Below are 24371 nucleotides of genomic sequence, written 5' to 3'. Positions count from 1 at the left end.
CCTCCACCATCTAGGAAATGCATATCCTATGAAAACATGGAAAACATGACATGGAGGGCTGTGTGTCTTAACACGAGTACCTTTTGGTATAGGAGATAAGTATCTGAAGCCTCATATTAAAGATAGCTGTAATGCCTACCTGCATATTCTGGGTGAAAAAAAAGTCATGACAATTCTCTAAGAGTCTAGAAAGTTCTAACAGGCTTAATGGCAAGCTGTTTATCTTCAGGAAGTTAGTTTCATAGTGGCATGCATTGTCTACATTGAAAAATTCTGACTTGTTCTTTTATCCCCATCTTTGCCTCTACCTGCATCCCATCCCCCAAGTCTTTGAAAACTTTGCTTAGTTTGCAGGAGATACAAGGGAAGAGGAAAGGTAGTTGTTTCCCTCCTTTTGTGATATAACATAGTATTGGAGTACTGGATAGAAAAGGAATGGCTTTACTTTGACCACTTCTGCTTAGCCATAAAATTCACTTTATATCCATTCTGTTGTCTAGTATTTATCTCAGAATTGCCAAATTATTGGTTCATAGAATGAATGAACGAGTATTCCTCCTCTAATTAGGGTCATAATCTATTTTATTCCAAATATCTTAAGTCATACTTCTTTCAGTGTATTTAGGAGATGATCTTCAAAAGTGTTTGAGAAGAGATTACCTGCTCATCTTCTAAGCAGGGTGAAAGATTTTAATAGCAATTTACTGAATACAATAAGGCTTTACAGTGTTCCACTGGATTGTGGGGAGTAGTTTGGTACATTACATTAGTGTTTATTTCCAAGTGTTACAGCTAACCTCTCTGCCAATGTGCCTCATGCCACAAATTTTACTTCTTATCCATATGATTTCAAGCATATAAATTAATTAACTCTCTTACCAGTGTGGCCAGCACTTGAACAAAATGAAGTATTAACAATGAAATTGGTATTTCTATAATGAAGTGCTCTAGTTTTTTAAAGCATCCATTGAGAGATATTACTCTCTGCATGCAAGTTCAAAATCAATTTGCTGTGCTGGGCGATGCAGCACTGCTTCTTTTTGAGAAAATAAAACCTGTAAAGTGTCAGGTGTAATGCCTTGTCAAACTTGGGAGTAAAATATATTCACATCTTAGGGGTGTAACCGTGCCATGTGTGAAAGACTGACCCTCATGAATCAAAAGACTGAAAAATTGTGGAAGGTGATGTTAAGCAACTAAAAACCATGTGGCTTGCAGCAGATCTCATCATATTGTGGCTTCCTCTTGATTGCTTTATGATAAATGGCTTAGGGATGACACTGGTCTGTGGTGATATAGTGAGACGCAATACAAACACTGTACAGCAATAAGTCTGCTAAGATTTACTGGATCTTAATAACTGGAGTAAACAAACTGGATTAAATTGCCAAAATAAGGAAAATATCTCTGTTAGGAAAATTAATGGTACTAAAGCAAATGTTGGTTGCTTCAAAAAATACACCAACATAGAATATGAAAATGTGATTCTTAAAATAGGCTCACTTGACTGTACAAATTACTTTAATTCTTAAAATGTATTGGGCTTATTAAAAATTGGCTATTTAATAGTAAATTTTATTTGCTTGAAAATCAATCCTTTTTTAGGCAAGACAAATAAATTTAGGAAGAGAAACAGATATAAAGTAAGCACTTTAACCTATAGGCAACCTCTTGAAATGAATAAAAAGCTCACAGTTGTCTCTTTGCAGGGACTTGTTCTCCTATTTTTAATTAACTGGTATTGTTTTAGATTTGGTAAAGGTTTTTCCTCACTTTCAAGGTTACACTAAAAAGTGGAGCACACACGCACTTTTAGCTTTCTTCACAGTTATTTGAACAAAATAATTTCAGGCCACTGCAGCAAAGATAGTTTGTAAATTGTGATGCCAGAAATGTAAGAACAACTACCAAAAATATAACAAGTGAAATGCCTAGATACAATTTTCTATTTCATTCAGAATCTAGCTATATTGAAATGGGGCCACTGTAAGATTCACACATTAAGTCCTCATCTTTATAGCTAATATTGATGTTCCTGGGGGACAAGAATTATTTAACTCTGAGTCCTTTGACAGGTTATCCTTGAGTTGGATAACCACTATTTGTACAATAAGCAGGTTGCTAGCTAAGAATGATCCAAGAATGAATTTATATTAGCAATCTTGGTATTGAAGTATTGAGGAATGAGAAATTAAATGTTTCATAAAACCTAAAAAAAAGTTCTTATGGTAGACAGACAAAGATAAAGTTCTTATGATAGACGGACAAAGATAAAGCTTACTTTTCTGTGTTACATAGCTTAACCTTAACTGCAATTTATGAGGTGGGACAGATTCCAGTTTTTACTAAACTTTTTGTCAGAAAACATAGATCACAGTTATTATGCAAAACAATGAGACACATTTAAAAGTGACAATTTTCCCGTGAGAATTCCTTGTGCTTTCTTTGACCACTCAACAAAACACATTACTCTTTCTACATTAATTCTACCCTGTAGCATGTTTTAGAACTTGTTTATTCTATACATAAACACACACTGGTTTTCCCTGAACCATGTTGTAGACATTTTGCCCCAGAAAAAAATTTCTATGGTTGTTGAATTTGCAGGTTAGTAACAGGCTACATACAAATATGCTTTCTGTTTTCTTTAAATAGAATACAGAAATAGTTAATTTGAGACTTACCCGACAGTTCACAGCCAAGAAGTTCCATTCGCAAAGTGCAATGTCTTCGACAAACTTGGGGATAGAGTCTTACATACTGAGCTTTTATGGGGGGTGTGAAAGAGTTAGCATATGGAGTGTTGTTATCAATGTTTCCACGAAACACCTGTGTAAAAACAGTTTAAAATTATTCACTGCAACAGCTTATTTACCTATTTTTACATATTTACCCTATCTATACCTTATCAAAAATAATTGTTCGAAGAACAGATTACATTATTTGGGAGCTTGGAGCATTTGAGAAGTGCCTTGCCATGAGCACTGAATATAAAACCCAACCATAAACTCCTAATTAAAGCCATAAACCACTGTGGCTCATGACATGATCTATATTGCACTGTGATGGTCTTGTCAATTTTAAGGCCAGTCTTTCAGAACCAGAGCAGCGCTCTTCTCTTTTTTTGAGAAATGGACACCTTGAATCCTTCAATTTAATCTGGGACTGTCTGCTCATTCTGCTACTTAGTATTCATACTTTTGGGGGTAGAATCCAGTCTTTGCTACTGCTTCCGGATCATCCAGTCTCTCTAATGCTATGATTAGATTTATGATGCATTAAGGTTTGACTCATGAAGATTATATCTTCATCAACCAGTCCCATGTACTTGGATAACAGAATTCCTTATTAAAATTTCCAGCTAAAAACTATGTTTGCCTCTAAAATTCAAGTACTATAATGTGTCATTGTAAATTCATTAAGGCTTATTCTTATTTTACCTTTTATGTAAACCTGATAATCCAAAAACCTTATTTAAATTCATTTAAGAGGGTAATTCTAAAAATATTTTATATAATTTAGTAGAGTCTGTTATAATGCCTGATTTTAAATGGAATGATCTCCAGTCCTGATATTTTTAAAATTAAATTTTTTGATGAAGAACTAACAAAAGAATTGGGAATATCATAAGAAAAGAAAAGGAGGTATTGAATATAATATTCAATACCTCTAAAATATTTTATTTTGCTAAGTAACAAATCTTTCTTCCAAAATGAAGCATATAAAGATATATATCTCTTCTATCATTTAGTGCTTTTTTGCTTTTAAGAAAATAGTTTTCATTAATATAATAGTTATTTCATTAAGAAGTGCGTTAATCGGCCGGGCGCAGTGGCTCACGCCTGTAATCCCAGCACTTTGGGAGGCCGAGGCGGGTGGATAAGGAGGTCAGGAGATCGAGACCATCCTGGCTAACACGGTGAAACCCCATCTCTACTAAAAATACAGAAAATTAGCCGGGCGTGGTGGTGGGCACCTGTAGTCCCAGCTACTCAGAAGGCTGAGGCAGGAGAATGGGGTGAACCTGGGAGGCAGAGTTTACAGTGAGCCGAGATCGCGCCACTGCACTCCAGCCTGGGCGACAGAGCGAGACTTCGTCTCAAAAAAAAAAAAAAAAAAAAAAAAGTGCGTTAATCACGAAAGCAATAAAAATGTATCATTAAAATAAAGCTTAATTGTCATACAAAAGACTGTGTCCACCTGTGTCAAAGTATTTGTAGCACCACCAATTAAAATCTGTGAAAATCTTAAATGTCAGCCATTTTAAGTTTATAAATTGGAGAATTACTACTTCCTTCATCACACTAGCCCAATTAAAAACAAGACGCATTGGTAATTTAGTTTCATCAACATAAGTCTTCTCCTGAAGACCTTGTCATTTGATAATCAATGATTATCAATGACATTTTTCTTTTAAATTAAGTAGGTTAAATTATTCTTACCATGTCTTCATTGGTGCCTTTCACTTTGTACATTGCCCAAGTCTTTCCATCATTACTGTAGGCAATTTTGTAGGATTTTATATACTCTGGGCTTCCAATCCTCTTGGCTCCTTGGGTAATCACACCAGTAACTCTCATTTTCCTTTGCAAATTTATCTGAAAAGACGAGCACAACCAACAATAATCTTATTGCTTTCAGGATAACAATACTGAAAATACGAATTTTAGAAATGGAACATTGTTAATGCAGATTAATAATAACATAAAAAGCTAATAATTTTCATGTAGTTTTTATGGATAAGTGTTTACAATAGGCATATATTAAATTTAGCTTCAAAATCCCTTTCTGTAATGGAATACTATTTTTAAGTAAACAAATATTTGTGAACAGGCTTTGAAAACGGCAATGTGCCCCAAAAACATAAGTATAGAAAGCATCTGCGTTCTCACGATACGCAGATGTAACTTAATAAACTGAAAACTGGGAATATTCTCTTGTCAAAGTAATCTCAGTGTCATTACTATAAAACTCTATTGTCAACATAACTGTTAATGTGTATAAACTGATTTAAGCTTCTAGAAATTTCCATTTACAATAAAACATGACAATTTCACTAAGATCTTTGAATACCAGAATTTTAAAAAGTAAAGACAAAAATGATGTCCAAACCAAAAACAAACAAGTATCCCTTAAGTTTCTGGATCTTTACACTGTAGTCTGTGGAGCATTTTTTAAAAAAATTAAATGATTGCTTTTTTCTTCATTTTATTATAAGTAAAATTTCTAACTGGAATTTTGTCTCTCCATATTTTCTCCCCATTCCAAATCCCTTTACAACAGTTTGCTTCAGGAGTAACATACATCAAATAAAATTGTTAATATTCTTCTCATGTTTAATAGAGATATCTTTTTGACACTTAACATTTAATAACTAAATCAAATGCTACAATGTAGAAAAGTGCCTTATTCATATATAGTAAACATTAAAATTTCACATACTGTAAACATTAAAATTAAAATGCCTTTATGATGTCTATAAAATCTTTTAAGTGTTCTTGATAAATTGCTATAAATCACCCTCTCCAAAAATATAAATAGGAAAAATTTAAATATGTCATACCATAATATTAAGTTAATGACTCAGATATTATTTTCCAAAGAAAATCAGAAAATCTTCAGATTCATGTAAGTGATTAGAGTTTTCCACTGTAGGATGAGACTTTGAGAGTTAGCATTTGAAATGGTCCACGGTGTGCATGATGAAAACTGCCACCCTATCGCCATTGTTTCTGAGTCTCCCAAAGTCTCATCTTCCCCGTTGAAACCTCATAAAATCCTTCCCTCAACTATTTCCCACAAGGTGATTCTCAGTCTTGTTCATATATAAAGAAAATCTGGAGTTTTGATGAGTACAATTTTTTGTGTTAAAATTCTGGGCCGATGGTCCCTTTTTTCCTTGAACAACGCTAAGTGGATGGACTCAGATATCCAAGTTAGGTTTTCTCATTTTGATGTTCAGACATCACACAACAACTATAACCATGAGTACATTTTAAGTCCCATTCCTCTTTGGAGGTTCAAAAAGACAATATCCCTCATGAATGTAAATTTTACTTACTACTCTTAATATTTATCTACATTTATCTCCCTTAGTCCTTTAAAGATTGATTTTGGAGTTTTAACTGTGCAACTTGAAAGAGGGAATGTTTGAAAGATGTTTACTTCAGTAGTTAGCTCAATTAGCACATCACTATGAAAGAGTCATATTCTTTCATTATCTTATGCATGACATTTTCTTTTTTTTTAATCTGAGACTCTTTGTAGTTTAAACATTTCCAATACATACAGCATACACAGTGGACACTTTGAATCATGTTTTCTCCCATTTTGGAAGCCAAGTTTCACATCTGATGTTGCTGAACATTCCTTTTTCAATTATCTTTTATCTCATTTCAATTATCTTGTTTATACCTGTTGTAGACAGCCAAATTATCTTTGCTAGAGTTTTGGCTCATAAGCTATAGACACTAATTTTCTAAAGCTTTAATTGTAGATGCACAATAGGATCAAAAAAATAAAAACCTGAGTTTGTATTTTTCTCTAAATCATTAAAAATCATGTAAAAATTCTCTTTGCTCTAATATTTAGAAGCTCTGCATATATATTTTAGGAAGATGGAACTGCAGTTAGTTAAGCATCACCCAGTTTGGGTTGTGTCTAACTTTTAGTAGATATTTGTAATTAAATTTTGGCACTGTTTCCATTAAACACAAAATTAAAATGAAAAAATTTATAAAAATACAGGCTCAGGCTCACTAAGTTTTAGTAATTACAGGTTTTAAACTTTTGACTTTTCATGTATCTAGCACTATTAAGCTTGGAAAATAATTCAATATAAGGAAGCTAAGCTGTCACCATCATAGTCATACTCAAATTTAATACCAGTAAACTATGTTGCTATAGGAAATAAACTAAGTAAGCCTTGGAGGAAATATATAGTATGACTTTAGAAACACCTCCACTTACAAGTATCTGCAAGTAATTCCTTTCCATCCCATTCCAACATTATTTTGTGATATCTCTGTAAAATAACAATGGCTAAAAGATGATCTTAATTTTATTCTCCCTGTATGAACTATCCCACATACTATGTAAAAGGTCTATTGAGGATTGCATCAGAAATGCCTAAATTATTCTCTATGAGCTTGGTGGATGCCTGAAAAGGAAATAAAATATTTTCATTTATGTATCTGATTTCAGAGAAATTGTTATTCCACTGGGTGGTAGGAACACTGTGTATCCTTAAGAAGCAGAAGTGCATTCTAAGGTATTTTGAACAAATGGTAGCCTCCTACATTAATATAAATAGAATGATAATCTGAATCTAGAATGCTTAGAACATATGCTAAGGCTATGCAGAAGGGAGGAAAGGACTGATGGGGGTTTCAGTTTTGGTTTTGTCACTTCCGACCTATATAATCTTGAACAATTTGTCTAAGCTTTTTGAAATTTAATTTCCTCCCTGTAAAGGAGGTTTTAATAAAATATGTGAATATTATAAGATATGTGCATGTAAAACATTAACAACATCTGCCACCTAGAAAGCACTTAGAACATGTTTTTTATTTTAAGTTTTTGGGTTTTTTTTTAACATGAAAAAGAGCAAAAAAGCATTTTCTTTACATCTTCTGCCTTTAACCACTCAATGCCAGAAAATTTGGATTTTGAGAAGTGTATTATAAAAGCCGATAATCATAATGATATGGGGTGGCGACAGGGAAGTGCTGGGAGGAGAAGGGCAGGGACCCTGGCAAGGGTTCCACCCTCGGGCCTGTGCCCACGGATCTAGGTGAGGACAAACACTCGTGTTTTCATGCCCAAATGTTGCATTTTCCAAGAGCACCTGTCCCGCCACGCCCCCATCCTGTGCCTGTAAAAGCCCCCAGACCCTAGTGGGCACACACACAAGCAGCCGGGCACTGAGAGGAACAGACCGGCAGAAGAGCACACAAGTGGCTGGATGTGGAGAGGAGCAGAGGAGCAGAAGAGCACCACCAACAGGCACCGGTAGACGCCAGCAGGCCATCGACCAACGGAATGATGTGGATACCAAGGGGAATTTGGCCAGGGCAGTTGGAGGAGAGTCCTGCCGCTGCGCAACCCAACTCCAGAGGAAGACCACCTTCCCACTCCATACCCTCCTGTCTCCCCATCCACCTCAATGAGAGCTGCTTCCACCACTCAACAAAACCTTGCACTCATTCTCCAAGCCAACATGTGATCTGATTTTTCCGGTATACCAAGGCAAGAACCCCGGGATAGAGAAAGCCCTCTGTCCTTGTGAGAAGGCAGAAGGTCTAATTGAGTTGATTAACATAAGCTGCCTACAGATGGCAAAACTAAAAGAGCACACTGTAACATGCCCGGTGGGGCTTCAGGAACTGTAAACATTTACCCCTAGAAGCTGCTGTGGGGTCAGAGCCCACGCTCCCAATGACCTGCCCATCTGTCTCCTCCCCCTAAGGGTTTTGCACAGTGAGACACTGAAGAAGGGAGCCACATCCCATCACACACCTTGCAAGGGGGACAAGGGAACTTTTCCCGTTTCAATAACAAGCATATAAAGATAATTTTGCAAACAACTTTCAAAGCTATATACTAATAAGACATTTAGGGCTACTACGGTTAAGAATGTGTGTGTGTCTGTGCGTGTGTGTTTAAATGTAATCATGAGTCTTACCATGGGGGGTGGGATTAATGGGTTCTTGACAAGACAGCAACTAGCATGGGCTACTGGTCCTCTCTACTGAATCCAGCACTTAAGATGCCCTGGAACAGAACATTGCTGAGCAGGCTTTGAAATTTGTCATACTTGAACACAAAAACTATGGTAAAGCCTTAGTGTAAGTGGAAATTTGAGATCCCAGTGTATGTTTGTGTATCTGGGGTTTATTGAGGGTAACTCCAAGGGCTCATAAAGGTTATCAGGCTTGGGAAGAACTTTCTAGATGTTCTATTTCTCTTTCTCATTCTCATTTTGCTTATAGAGCTCTTTCTGATCTACCCAGTTCCAGCCCACTGCCAGTGAGAAGCAGTGGAAAAATGTGGGCCAGGCTTAGACAGGAGTCTGCAGGCACTAGCAGGCCTGAGTGTTGTACCCTCTGCCCTCCACATCGCAGGTTATGGACTAAGGAGGTAAATCAGAGTGATGAGGTCCTGGTAAGAGCAGTGTCTGAGGCAGATGAAGTATTTTGCGGGAAAGGGGACTGTAGAGTCAGTACAGATTATAATTCTGCTATAAGGTATCCTCTCTACATCAACTCAATCCATTTGTAGTAGCTGAAGCTGGGACATGAATTTTACCCTTCCTTCTAGATACATCACTAGCTAAGGTATTAATAACAAATTCTCTAGGGAATGTAAGCACCATAATCAAAAGGAAAAAGCAGAACTAATACTAGAATAAAATGTAGTCTAATGGAGAACAGATTCAGCCTTTAAAATTCAAAAGAAATCCCTGAAAAGACGAAGATTTTCTGAAACATAAGACAGGAACAAGCATATAAATAAGAACCAATTGGTGATACTGGATAATTGGACATAAAAAGATAATTGTCTAAATAAAATTCCCAATGGAGTGGTTTCAATAGCGAAGAAGCAAAGAGACACAGCTGAAGAATATAAACTAGTAAGCAGCAAGACAGTCTTATAAAACCTTTTCCAGAAGGGAAGAGGATGGATTGCTGAGATTTCTCATATTGGGAGATGATGCAACTAACAATTTACTTTGAAAATTCTAGAGAAGCAAGAAATAGTAAAAACTAATTTAAAAGTTCTGCAAATTTGCTTAATAAAAGATCAACATATAACTATTCTACACCAGCAATTATCGCCTGAAAATATAATCAAAATAGTGTGATACCGGCACACATGGAGACATATGAATAGAACAGAATAGAAAACCAATAGATTCCAATATGCAGGAAACTTTTGTATATGAAATAAATAATATTTAAATGAGAGGAAAAAAGACAGAGTATTAAATAATTGGGACAATTTGATAGATTTCTCAAATAAATTTAGATCATTGCCTATCATCCTATCCCAAAATAAGTTCCACAAAATAATCAGAGGAAAACACAGAATTAAAAATAATCTCAGAGATTAAAAAATGGGTTTCTATTCATGACACTAGATTTAAAAATGTTATTAATTAAAGTAAAAATTTCTGCAAGATTAAAAGCAAAATAAATACAAAAGACAAATGGGGATTAAACTTTTACAAATTATATCATAGCAAATGGTTGATCAATCAAAGATATTAGATTATACATATTGATAGATAAAACACAACTAACTCAATAGAAATGAGCAAAGGATTTGATTAGTAGCCATTAAAAGGAATGAATATGGATTTTAAACATATGAAAAGATAAACATATTCATAAAAAAGTAAATTAAATCTACACCAAGTAATCATAATTCACCTATCAAAAACAAAAATAAAAATGTTGGACTACACAATATTAGCAAGAATATAGAGAACTAGGCATGTTTATATCTATGAGGCTATAAATGACATAGTTTTCATGTGATAGTGTAATGACATCATATTTATGAAAGACAATTTGGTTATATGTAACAATGACAAACACACATCCTCTTTAACTCAGCAATTCTATTTAAAAAATATATCCTACAAGTATGAGTAAACTGATGTTGGCAAAAAGTTATTCCCTACAGCACTGTATATAATAAAACACAAATTCAAACAATTTAAAGTATCTATAAATAGGCATCTAAGTAATTTTATTATGAAAAAGTACAGAAAAGAAGATACTATTTACTTGTAAAACATAAGAACAAGAATGAAGGAGGAAGGGAGAGAGGAACAGAGGGGGTGAGAAAAGAATGGAGGGATGGTGGAGGGAGAGAGAGAGATGTCAGCATAATGCTGTGGAAAGAGTAGTAAGACTTCAGCAACAGGACAGTGTATTGCATACTCCCCAAAAATTTAAAAAGTAAACACTTTTATTACAAGAACACCACAGGTAAAGTTCACAGGAAGGTGACAATCTGGGAGAAGATATCTGCATGTCTAGATTTGACAGGGGCTGCTGCTTCTTCTTCTTCTTCTTAAAAAGTAAACAGAACCAAAGACAAAAACCACATGATTATCTCAACAGATGCAGAAAAGGCCTTTGACAAAATTCAACAACTCTTCATGCTAAAAACTCTCAATAAATTAGGTATTGATGGGATGTAACTCAAAATAATAAGGGCTATCTATGACAAACCCACAGCCAATATCATACTGAATAGGCAAAAACTGGAAGCATTCCCTTTGAAAATGGGCACAAGACAAGAATGCCCTCTCTCACCACTCCTATTCAACATAGTGTTGGAAGTTCTGGCCAGGGCAATCAGGCAGGAGAAAGAAATAAAGGGTATTCAATTAGGAAAAGAGGAAGTCAAATTGTCCCTGTTTGCAGATGACATGATTGTATATCTAGAAAACCCTATTGTCCCAGCCCAAAATCTCCTTAAGCTGATAAGCAACTTCAGCAAAGTCTCAGGATACAAAATCAATGTGCAAACATCACAAGCATTCTTACACACCAATAACAGACAAACAGAGAGCCAAATCATGAGTGAACTCCCATTCACAACTGCTTCAAAGAGAATAAAATACCTAGGAATCCAACTTACAAGGGATGTGAAGGACCTCTTCAAGGAGAACTACAAACCACTGCTCAAGGAAATAAAAGAGGATACAAACAAATGGAAGAACATTCCATGCTCATGGGTAGGAAGAATCAATATCGTGAAAATGGCCATACTGCCCAAGGTAATTTATAGATTCAATGCCATCCCCATCAAGCTACCAATGCCTTTCTTCACAGAATTGGAAAAAACTACTTTAAAGTTCATATGGAACCAAAAAAGAGCACATATCGCCAAGTCCATCCTAAGCCAAAAGAACAAAGCTGGAGGCATCACGCTACCTGACTTCAAACTATACTACAAGGCTACAGTAACCAAAACAGCATGGTACTGGTACCAAAACAGAGATATAGATCAATGGAACAGAACAGAGCCCTCAGAAATAACGCCGCATATCTACAACTATCTGATCTTTGACAAACCTGAGAAAAACAAGCAATGGGGAAAGGATTCCCTATTTAATAAATGGTGCTGGGAAAACTGGCTAGCCATATGTAGAAAGCTGAAACTGGATCCCTTCCTTACACCTTATACAAAAATTAATTCAAGATGGATTAAACACTTAAACGTTAGACCTAAAAGCATAAAAACCCGAGAAGAAAACCTAGGCAGTACCATTCAGGACATAGGCATGGGCAAGGACTTCATGTCTAAAACACCAAAAGCAATGGCAACAAAAGACAAAATTGACAAATGGGATCTAATTAAACTAAAGAGCTTCTGCACAGCAAAAGAAACTACCATCAGAGTGAACATGCAACCCACAAAATGGGAGAAAATTTTCGTAACCTACTCATCTGACAAAGGGCTAATATCCAGAATCTACAATGAACTCAAACAAATTCACAAGAAAAAAACAAACAACCCCATCAAAAAGTGGGCAAAGGACATGAACAGACACTTCTCAAAAGAAGACATTTATGCAGCCAAAAAACACATGAAACAATGCTCACCATCACTGGCCATCAGAGAAATGCAAATCAAAACCACAATGAGATACCATCTCACACCAGTTAGAATGGCAATCATTCAAAAGTCAGGAAACAACAGGTGCTGGAGAGGATGTGGAGAAATAGGAACACTTTTACACTGTTGGTGGGACTGTAAACTAGTTCAACCATTGTGGAAGTCAGTGTGGCGATTCCTCAGGGATCTAGAACTAGAAATACCATTTGACCCAGCCATCCCATTACTGGGTATATGCCCAAAGGATTATAAATCATGCTGCTATAAAGACACATGCACACGTATGTTTATTGCGGCACTATTCACAATAGCAAAGACTTGGAACCAACCCGAATGTCCAACAATGATAGACTGGGTTAAGAAAATGTGGCACATATATACCATGGAATACTATGCCGCCATAAAAAATGATGAGCTCATGTCCTTTGTAGGGACATGGATGAAATTGGAAATCATCATTTTCAGCAAACTATCGCAAGGACAAAAGACCAAACACCGCATGTTCTCACTCATAGGTGGGAATTGAACAATAAGAACACATGGACACAGGAATGGGAACATCACACTCTGGGGACTGTTGTGGGGTGAGGGGAGTGGGGAGGGATAGCATTAGGAGATATACCTAATGCTAAATGACGAGTTAATGGGTGCAGCACACCAGCATGGCACATGTATACATATGTAACTAACCTGCACATTGTGCACATGTACCCTAAAACTTAAAGTATAATAAAAATAAAAATAAAAAAAGTAAATATTTTTATTACAAGAACATCACAGGTAAAGTTCACAGGAAGGTGACAATCTGGGAGAAGATATTTGCAACATCTAAATTTGACAGGGGCTTCTTCTTCTTCTTCTTCTTATTATTATTATTTTGAGACGGAGTCTTCCTCTGTCACCCAGGCAGGAGTGCAATGGTGCGATCTCGGCTCACTGCAAACTCCACCTCCCAGGTTCAAGCAATTCTCCTGCCTTAGTCTCTCGAGTAGCTGGGATTCCAGGCGTGTGCCACCACTCCTGGCTAATTTTGTATTTTTAATAGAGACGGAGTTTCTCCATGTTGGTCAGGCTGATCTCAAACTGTCAACCTCAGGTGATCTGCCCGTCTCGGCCTCCCAGAGTGCTGGGATTACAGGTGTGAGCCACTGTGCCCGGCCCACAGGGGCTTATTACTAAGTACACTAGTTCTCAACCATTTGGTCTCGGTACTTTTCTAAACCTTGTACAAATTATCAAAAGCCCCAAAGTACAAACACGTGCAAAAGTGTGCACGCGCACACACACACACACACACACAGACACACACTCACATGCCATTGTGGGTTTTATATATATATATAAATATTTATCATATTAGAAATTAATACTGACAAATTAAAAATATATTAATTCACCTAAAAATGACAATAATGAACAGGTTAAATATTACCATTAACACTACGTTTTTATGAAAATAATTATATTGTTCAAAAACAAACAAAAATTTACTAAGAAAGAGTTATTTTATATTTTATCAAATCTCTTTGAAATCTAGCTTAAGAGAAGACAGGTTCTCATATTTGTTTCTATATTCAATCTATTGCAATATGTTGTTTTGGTTGCAATATAGGAAGAAAATGTAGCTTCATACAAATATGCAGCTAGAAAAGAAGAGATGACTTAGCAACTTTTCCAGATAACTGTAGATATTCTTTGATACCATACCAAAACTTGAAAAGTTTGCTTTTTAAATTTTAACAAAAGCAGTTTGTTAAATTTTAGATGCTTTGTGGAATCTGAAATCTACCAATGAAGATTTTGTATTCCTTGTGTTAAAATCCATTGGTCTATTTTGCACTTTGAATGGATTTTTCACCCATGCATGGTTTTGTAACATTATACATTGGTCATTTGCAACATACTGGCTCACCGAGCTATGTAGATTTTCTAAGCGATGACACATTTCACTATATAATACAAAAACTTGCAATGATTAATATCACCACCAATTTCATCAGAAAAGTTTTTAATTATTGGAATGTATGAAACTCACATTGATAGTTAAAAGTTTTCCAAAATTATAAATTTCACTTGAAATTTCCAATTTTATAACTAGCAACAAAGACTGTCAGTTGTTTTCATTGATGTGGCAGGATTGCTGTATTCATTTTCAAGACAATATCTGCCTGATACCCAGGTATGAATAACTATAGTTGGTCTGTCAGTTGTTCTTTGAAGTAAACATGATACAAAAAAGTAGGGGAAGGGAGTTGTTTACCTTGAAACTCACACAATCTTGCAAAGGCTTTTCCTGTAGACAATGGTCACATTTCAGTACTCAGCAAAAGTGCTTTATGCATAAACCCCTTTTCATCACACAGAATACTATAGACTTAACAAGGATTGACATTTAATAAAATAATAAAATTAGTTATCATTACTGCTTCCTCAAGGATGTTCTTAAATGAATTGGATACTCTCTTTTTTTACTCATAAGTGTGTAAAATAGAGATAAATACAATGATGACTAGTATAGTTTGATGCTATCGTCATGATTTGTGCCAAGGCACTAGCAGTTTTACTCACCACTGTTTGTGGCATCAGTACAAATGTTAACAGAGTAAAAGTGGCAAATATCATCTTAGAAATATTATGAAAATTGTGTTGATTTGTGAATCTCCTGAATGAGTCTTTGGGATCCCCTGCTTCTTCAAGGGATATGTGAACTGCATTTTCAGGTGAGAATAACTGATCTAAAATATACAAGGGTGTATGAGCCCATTTTCATACTGCTATGAAGAAATACCTGAGACTGACTAATTATAAAGAAAAAGAGGTTTAATGGACTCACAGCTCCACATGGCTGGGGAGGGCTCACATGGCAGAAGGCGAAGGAGGGGCAAAGTCACATCTTACATAGCAGCAGGCAAGAGAATGTATGCAGGGGTCTGCCCTTTATAAAACCATCAGATCTCATGAAAGTTATCCACTATCATGAGAACAGCATGAGAACAGCATGGGAAAACCTGTCCCCATGATTCAATTACCTCCCACCGGGACCCTCCCCTGACACATGGGGATTATGGGAGCTACAATTCAAGATGAGATTTGGGTGGGGATCTAGCCAAATCATATCTAGCCAAATCATATCAAATCATATCTTCTCCCTTCTTTCTTCCTCTTCCCCTCCTCCTCCTCTTTCTTTTCTCTTCCACTTCTTCTTTTCTTCTTTCTTTTTCTTCCTCTTTTTTTTTTGCAAATCACATAGACACAGACACAATGCAAAGAGATGAGGAAATCAATAGAAAATGGAGCAAACGATATTAAAGGTAACTCAGAGAAAATCTTCACTATTAAAGAAATGCAATTTTGCTAAAAAAAGATACAAAAATTTACAGCCAACAGAATGGCAAAACAAAAATATCAAATAATATCAAGGATTGGTGAAGTATTCTGATGCTGATGACGGGAATGTAAACTAGCATAGCCATTTCTATCTGTTAGTTGTTAGTAAAATTAAGCAACCCTATTTCTGGGTATTTTCCCCTGAAAAACTTTTGCATAAGTGCTCAAGAAGAAATCCACACACATATCTATTGTAATAACTTTTATGTTAGCAAAGGAGAGCAGCTTAGGTGAGTATCCCCAGAGGAATCGAATATTAAAATACAAAGTGTACCTGTGTGTATGTGTGTGTGTGAGCTCTCACACAATAAATATACTCTCTAAGAATCAGAAATGATGAACTGGGTTTTTATACGGATATCTAAAAAACATAAGAATATGTGAAAAAGAAACAAGATAATTAAATACACACAATACCATGTATGTAAATTTAAAAACACACCTTATGATATAACATCATGTACTCTCCAATAATTGACTTCAAATCAACACAAAGAAGGTAGAATGAAAGGTTACACATCAGCTACTAGGTTGGGCTCACATAGAGGAAGAGGAATAGGAAGGAAGGTGGGAAGAGAATAACAATTTAATATTAAATGGCAAGATACCTTACCCAGACTGATGATAATAATGTGCCTTGAAATAGGGAGGTGAAGTCTTACATCAGTGCTGGCAGGTGAGATCTGAAGTGGGGGAAAAATCATTGGTTTCTCCTTTACTTCTCTATTCTCAAGGAAAATGACTTAAGTGTGGCCATATTATGCAATAGTACAGTTACCTACAAAAGTGATAGGAATGTTGAATACAGAGGTCCTAAATCCATTGGAATTTTTTGGGTGATAGAAACCTCTTTTGTTCTAATGTGGTGACTCTTGATAGGCTCCTGAATAGCCTTGGGATGAGAGTGGTGGCCAAGGGAACCAATCAGGTGATTGGAGGGTTGGAACTTCAGCCCCACCCCCGCCCTGTCCTCTAGGAAGAGGAGAGGGACTGAAGGTTGAGTTCACCATTACTGGCCAATGATTTCATCAATCAGGCCTAAATAATGAAACTTCTATAAAACCTCCAAAGAACAGGTTTCAGACAGCTTTCGGGTTGCTGAATACACAGAGGATCCTGTAGGGTGTCACATCAGAGAGGGCAAGGAAGTTCCCCTTCTCTTCTCCCATATCTCACCCTATGCTTCTCATCTGCTTGTTCATCTGTATCCTTTGTAATATCCTTTATAATAAACAAGTAAATGTGTTTCCCTGAGTTCTGTGAGGCATCCTAGCAAATTATTTGAACCCAGTGAGGGTGTAGTGGGAACCCCAATTCAGATGCAATTAGCGTCTGAAGTCTTGTGGAACTGTCTTGAGGAAGTCTTGTGGGACTGGGCCTTTAACCTATGGAGTGTGCAGTAACTGGGGTTAGTGTAAGATTGTGCAGTAACTGTAGAATACCCAGTCAGTGTCCACTGAATAACTGGTTGTTGGTGGGGAGAATCACCGTTTTGTGACCAGAAGTAAAGTGTTAAGTGAAAGAGTAGGAAATTTTTTTTTTTCTATCTCAAACAAGTATGTTTTCAACTGGTCACAGTGAAAACAATTCTCCTACTAGGGCTTTTGCTTGGGAACTGGCAATACAAATGTGTCTCAGGCAAAAAGAACAGGTAACCATCTGTTTTGGGTGATACCAGAAATAACTTGAGCTTCCCAGACAGTTCTAAATAGACTTCCAATGATTTGGATTGCAAATATGTCACTTAAGGGATTTAAAAAAATAAAGAGACAAGCATGATCACCTAAAGTTTCCAGTTAAAAAGCACAGTTAAAAAGTTACAGGGATTTGCAACTCCCCTGTTCTTTCACATTATCTTATTAACATAAAGTATTTTATCAAATGCATCATTAACACATTCTGTGAAGGCTTGGGTGGTGAGAAGCATCATGAACACACCTAAGGAGGAAGGCTTTGGAGGTGTTTAAGGATAAAAAGAGTAACTCTGGTTCACGCCTGAAATCCCAGCACTTTGGGAGGCCGAGGCGGGCGGATCATGAGGTCAGGAGATCGAGAACATCCTGGCTAACACGGTGAAACTCCGTCTCTACTAAAAATACAAAAAAAAAAAAAAAAAAATTAGCCCGGCGTGGTGGCAGGTGCCTGTAGTCCCAGCTACTCGGTGGGCTGAGGCAGGAGAATGGCATGAACCTGGGAGGCGGAGCTTGCAGTGAGCCGAGATCGCACTGCCACTACACTCCAGCCTGGGTGACAGAGTGAGACTCTGTCTCAAAAAAAAAAAAAAAAAAAAAAATTAACTCAAATATAACTAGTCCTAGTGGCTACAGTAGAGTCTCTCTTAAACCACCTCCATATCAGCAACAACCTGAGCACTGACACTCTTCACTGCCGCTGTGAAACATAATTGCTGCTCTACACATCTGGCACTTTGGGCTGTTCTCTGCTAAGCCAACTCTCTTCTGTTCTTGCAGATGAATTGCACACTCATCAAGGGTCATTTGTGTTTGTTCCCCAATCTGTTTTCTTTTCAAGTTGTGATTGTTATTCTACTTATGTAATCTAATTAAACACAATTGATAAAATGTGACTGGAAAAGAAAAGGTTTTTTTCTATAAAAACATGAAAAAGCTTTCCGAAAAACCTCAAAAAGGCATAGTACTAAAGAGTCTATAATATTGGGATAATTAATTGATATCTAGGATTCTATACTTGAATAACTTCACCAATATGTTTAAACAATGAAATAAAAAGAAGTGTCAATTATAAATTTCTTGATGTAGTTTATCTAAGAAACAGTATGAAATTTAAATGCTTTTTTATTTTAATCAAGGTTTTTAGTAACTAACCAAACACTAGTTCTGATGCTCCAGATAAGAGGACCTTTAAACTATCCTCCATGTTCTGAATGCTGGTTAGCCTTTGACATGTGTTCAATTAACTTAACTGTCCTCTTTGAATAACCATGGGAAAAGAACACATATGCATAAACATAAAACTATAATCTCTTTATGATTCTCTGCACCTGGTAAAACTTCCAATTAAAGTGAAACACCCCATTCATTACACAGCATGTAACAGGAGCAATACACCACCAGGGGTGAAAGCTGTTGGCATTTCCAGGAGTCGGGGCCAGGTATAACCATTTCGTCTGAATTTCCACCTGTTTCTGAAGGGCTTCCACTATATTGTACTCATCTCTCCTCTCTTGGTACTAGCTGTTAGAGTTTCTTCACATCCTCCATCACTCACAGCTACACATTCAGGAGTGAACTGAACTGGGGCTACATGGTTTTGAAAACTACAGCTTGTATATCAAGTTTGATGAAATTGTAAATATTAAGGTAGTCTCGAACTCTTGTAAATAAAGATAAAGTTGAAGAAGAAACAAGAATAAAAAGAGCAAACGATGTCAGCACATGAATAGAAATGCTAACCCCAATAAAAACCACATTAGAAACAATGAAATTAAGGTCACTTTGCTAATGAATATTTTTGAAAGAAGCCAGAGTGTTACCAAAAAGAAAAAAAAAAGTCTTTAATGCACAATCTCAGGGGCAGTAAGTGTGCTATGAAGGGGAGAGGGAAGAGGAATGCTGTGTGCGAGGCTTGACTTTCTTACATTTCTATAGGTGGCTCATGCCAATAAGCATTGGCTCTTTAGTTGTTGTGAAATGGGCTGTACAAAAGCAAACAGCAAAATAATCACCACAAACCTGTTCAACCGAAAGAAAAAAAAACAGAAAAATAATTGCTGTTGAAACATTTTAAGGAGTTTATTAGTTAAAAACTTTTTAACAGAGAGATGGGGAGGTGCATTACTTCTAAGAGCTGACCCAGGCATGAGGGACAAGAATCTCACCACAGGGTCCATATGAATGCTCTCCTTGGCATTTGCCATCACACTGAGTGGACTTCAAACTGAGTACAGTGCTGAGTGAATAAGAAAGAAAAATAAAAATGGAATATCCAATTACTTTAAGTATGTCCTAACCGAAAACAGAATTCTCTGATAATCATATCTCCAACCAGCATGGCAAAAGGTTAGCAGGCAGATGAGAATGGATTGCCAGTTATGGCCCCTGATTTTTCTTAATCCAGTATATTATTTGCAGCATGCAAATAACAACAATGCCAACAGAACTGTTTCCAAGTTTTGCTATGATAATACTCTACACCTTTCCATGTGTGGAAATATTATTGGTAGTGGTAGCAAGTGTCCTGGTATTTTAAATTCTGACTTGGGATCAATTAAACATCAAGACAAAAACAAATATCACAAATAAAAAGTTAAGAGGTACTTCTGGGAAACAGAAAACTGTGATGTTCTTTGTTTTTATGCACTGATGATAAAAGAAGTCTACAAAGCAAACATACAGTCTAGTGTAAAGGGCGACATGTTTTCTAGCATATTAATTTCTAGCATGGTAGAATGTGAATGAATTAACCAAAAAAAGAAATGAGAGAGCTAAACAGAAGGAGTGGCTGCCTTTGGAACACATACACAATAGATATTATCAAGGGACAACTTAGCATTCTATATTCTTTGTGTTTTTCTGGCATTACTGTAATCCAAATATATACAATCTTAAATTTGCATTTCAAAAATAAAATAAAATAAATACATTTTAGGAATTAAATCTCATTGTCACATTGAAATACATTAACATATGTTCTGAAAAATAACAAAAGGGCTTTTATATTATGGTTTTCCTTGAGAATTTAAGTTTATGATTCAAAAAATGTGTGTCAATAAACTAAATATTCCTTAGTTGTTTCTCTTATTGAGTTGTTACTATAGACCTAAAGGTAGCTGCTAGGAATGTTTTATGCTGAACTAACCAGATTATTGAATATTAGACATATTAGGAGTAAGTTTTTAATACGTTGTCCAAAATCAGACCTACACTGTCAATATTCCGTAATCTCTTAACATGTCCCCTGATACAAAAGATTCATTGCAGTCTGTAATGACATTACCTGGAAGAGGTCATATCTTTTAATCCTTCCAGCTGCTTATACATTTCTATAGCAGGGATGAATTTTTAATTTGCATTGTATTTTCATGGGCATATGGGTACTAAATTTAAATATTTAATTATTTTAAAAATAAAATAGGAAAGATAAAATAGCTTAAAGTGTATTGATGCTCTGAATAACTTTATGAGTGAATAGATCCTGAAATTTGAAGTCAGTGTTTTGCACAACAAATCAACATTTGGGACTGGACTTACTGGGTTGGGGACTTCTTAGGGATAACGGTGGTGCTATGAGCATGCTGGAAAGATGAGAAGCAAAAGCCTGGAATTGGGAGTCCTGTACTGTCTTTGGGGTATGCAAAGAGGCTCCTTCTTTCTAGGTGTTGATCAGTACAATATGACCACTGAAGGGCAAAATTTCCTGTCTTGACCCCAGGATGTTAAAAGAAAGAACAATAAAAGTTTTGTTTCTTCTAAACAAAGTTTTGTGATCTAACAGTTGATGACTCTAGCCAAGAGCAAGATGTTTGTCTTCTGAAAACCAGGCTTGTAACCCACCCATGCTAGGGTACTAGCTAGCATAACCTTGGGCATTTTTTTTTTAACTTTTTAAGCCAAAATTTTTTCATCTATACAACGGTAGTAAAATGCTATCCAACTCACAGGGTTATCTGAGTCTTAAAGTTGTCCGTTAGGTACCCTGCATCTTTAAGCCTTTGGTTGTTTGTTATCATTACCATTCTTGCTCAGAAAAGAGGGAAATTAAGTTTATCATTTACAAATATAGAAGAAAGATGAGTAACAAAGAACTAAATGATTTTTCAATTCACACTGATCAAGTCCTTTTGACTTTTTAAAATTAACTTCATTCGAAATACTTTTATATACATGATAGAGTATTTCATTTGTTCTTTATATTAACCCTAAAAAATAAATTGGATGATTCTGGTCTTCAGTATGGTACAAGTAGGGGAAGAAGATGTGGAATTGTGGTCATCTCTGCTTCCTTGGAAGTAAAGAGCAGAATACACAGAGAAAAACCAAACTCACAACTTCTTAATAAGGTAGGAATATACTTTACATGTTTTCAAAAAATAAAGTTTCAAACACTTCTATATAGCAAGAAATAAATTATTTGAAATTTAGGAGGGAAAATACAGAGTATATCCCATCAGTTAAAAATAGTAATTTTGCCAAACAGATGTTGGCAGTTAGGAAATCTTTTAAAAACTCACATATTCTATATTTTATAAAGTTTTATTTCTACTTCCTCTAAACAGCATAATATAATCTGATCTAACATTTTCTAACGTTGAAGAATAAATTATTATAAATTGAGAGAACATCATTCTTTTATTTTTTTGATTTCATTACTCTGACCTAAATTTAGAAAACAAATTATTTTTAATGATCAAAAGCTACCTCATTCTCATCACTGACTAGATTCATTCATAAAAGAATTGCATCTGTAACACAAGTTTTACAGTTAATTTTATGAAGAGTGAATAGAACAATATATATGTTTCTGGCATTCACAAATTCCCTCAAGGTCATTACAACTTATTTTTCCAGCTGTATCTCTGATTATTATTACACATGCATTTTGCTTTTAAATAACAACTAAAAGTATTTAATTCATCAATTTTTTTTGCCTGTCTACAGAGTCCAAACACTATGCTAGATGCATGGAAATCTATAAAGATAGGATAGATCTTTGCACTTGTCACATGTATTCTAGAAAAGAAAAGACGCATAAACAACAAATTGAAACACAAGAACATTATAAATGATAGAGGAACAAATGCTTTGCCAAAGTGAAAAATGTATGTGTTTTATTTTGGTAAGAGGTGGAAACCACTGAAGTTTTGAAAACAGACAATAATCTAAGAATGGAGAAAATCTACAGTTCAATTTTTTAAAAAATCTACAGTTCAATTAAAAAAATTCACCTTGCATTGTAATTTACCTTGAATTATTTTGAATGTCCTAATAACATAATTAGGGTATTTTGTTAGTAGAAATTTTACATAATTTTAAAAATCATATGAGTCTTAGGATTTGGGATTTATAATTTGTAAATGTAAATGTGTGAAACATATAAACATGTGGGTTAGAACATGCTCCTTTAGCTAAGAGGATTTTGTTATTACCTACCTTCTGAAGCCTTCTTCTGTCAATTCGTCAATCTCATTCTCTGTCCAGTTTTGCACCCTTGCTGGAGAGGTGTTGTGATCATTTAGAGGAGAAGAGGCATTCTGGCTTTTGAAATTTTCAGCATTTTTGCGCTGATTTTTCCTCATCTTCATGGAGTTATCTACCTTTGATCTTTGAGGCTGATGACCTTTGACTGGCGTTTTTGTGTGGGGGTCTTTTTTGTTGATGTTGTTGTTGTTGTTTTCTGTTTGTTAGTTTCTCTTCTGCCAAGCCCTTCTTCTGCAGGTCAGCTGCAGTTTGCTGGAGGTCCACTCCCAGACTCTGTTCACCTGGGTGTCACCACTGGAGGCTGCAGAACAGCAAAGACTGCTGCCTGCTTCTTCCTCTGGAAGTTTGTCCCAGAGGGGCACCAACCTGACGCCAGCCAGAGCTCTCCTGTATGATGTGTCTGTCGACCCCTGTTGGGAGGTCTCTCCCAGTCAGAAGGCACGGGGGTCAGGACCCACTTGAGGAGGCAGTCTGTCCCTTAGCAGAGTTGGTGCGCTGTGCTGGGAGAATCCCCCTTGTCAGGATCAGCTGCTCTCTTCAGAGCCAGCAGGCAGGAAAGATTAAGTCCACTGAAGCTGTGCCTGCAGCTGCCCCTCCCTCCATGTGCTTTGTCCCAGGGAGATGAAGGTTTTATCTGTAAGTCCCTGACTGGGGCTGCCGCATTTCCTTCAGAGGTGCCCTGCCCAGTGAGGAGGAATCTAGAAAAACAGTCTGGCCACAGCTGCTTTGCCGCGCCTCTTTGGCACTGTCAGGGGAAAACCGCCTACTAAAGCCTCAGTAATGGCGGATACTCATCCCTTCACCAAGCTCATCAACCCAGGTGGACTTCATTCAGGCTGCTGTGCTGGCAGTGAGAATTTCAAGCCAGTGGTTCTCAGCTTGCTGGGCTCCATGGGAGTGAGACCACTTGGCTCTCTGGCTTCAGCCCCCCTTTCCAGAGGAGTGGCCAGTTCTTCTGTCTCACTGGGGTTCCAGGCACCGCTAGGGTACAAAAAAGGACCTCCTGCAGCTAGCTCAGTGTCTGCCCAAACAGCCGCTCAGTTCTGTGCTTGAAACCCAGGGCTCTGGTGGTATAGGCTCATGAGGGAATCTCCTGATCTGCACATTGCAAAAATCCGTGGGAAAAGCGTAGTACCCAGGATGGGTAGCACAGTCCTTCACGGCTTCCCTTGT

The 24371-nt window shown here is 36.4% G+C and overlaps 1 protein-coding gene across 2 annotated transcripts in view; it reads right to left on the bottom strand.

The window, feature by feature from the left end:
* Positions 1–24371, bottom strand: part of EDIL3 (EGF like repeats and discoidin domains 3) — a 442216-nt gene that overhangs the window by 121391 nt on the left and 296454 nt on the right. For both annotated transcript variants that reach the window (XM_003822240.6, XM_003822241.6), the window contains 2 exons: positions 4443–4598; positions 2685–2829 (listed from right to left, as the gene is read on the bottom strand). In XM_003822240.6, coding sequence (XP_003822288.1) covers positions 2685–2829; positions 4443–4598 — 301 coding nt within the window. The remainder of the gene's footprint in view (positions 1–2684; positions 2830–4442; positions 4599–24371) is intronic.

Source organism: Pan paniscus, chromosome 4 (assembly GCF_029289425.2).
Source record: "Pan paniscus chromosome 4, NHGRI_mPanPan1-v2.0_pri, whole genome shotgun sequence".
Classification (NCBI taxonomy): domain Eukaryota; kingdom Metazoa; phylum Chordata; class Mammalia; order Primates; family Hominidae; genus Pan; species Pan paniscus.
Note: the sequence above shows the minus strand (reverse complement) of the source record. Positions and strands in the feature narration are given on the sequence as shown.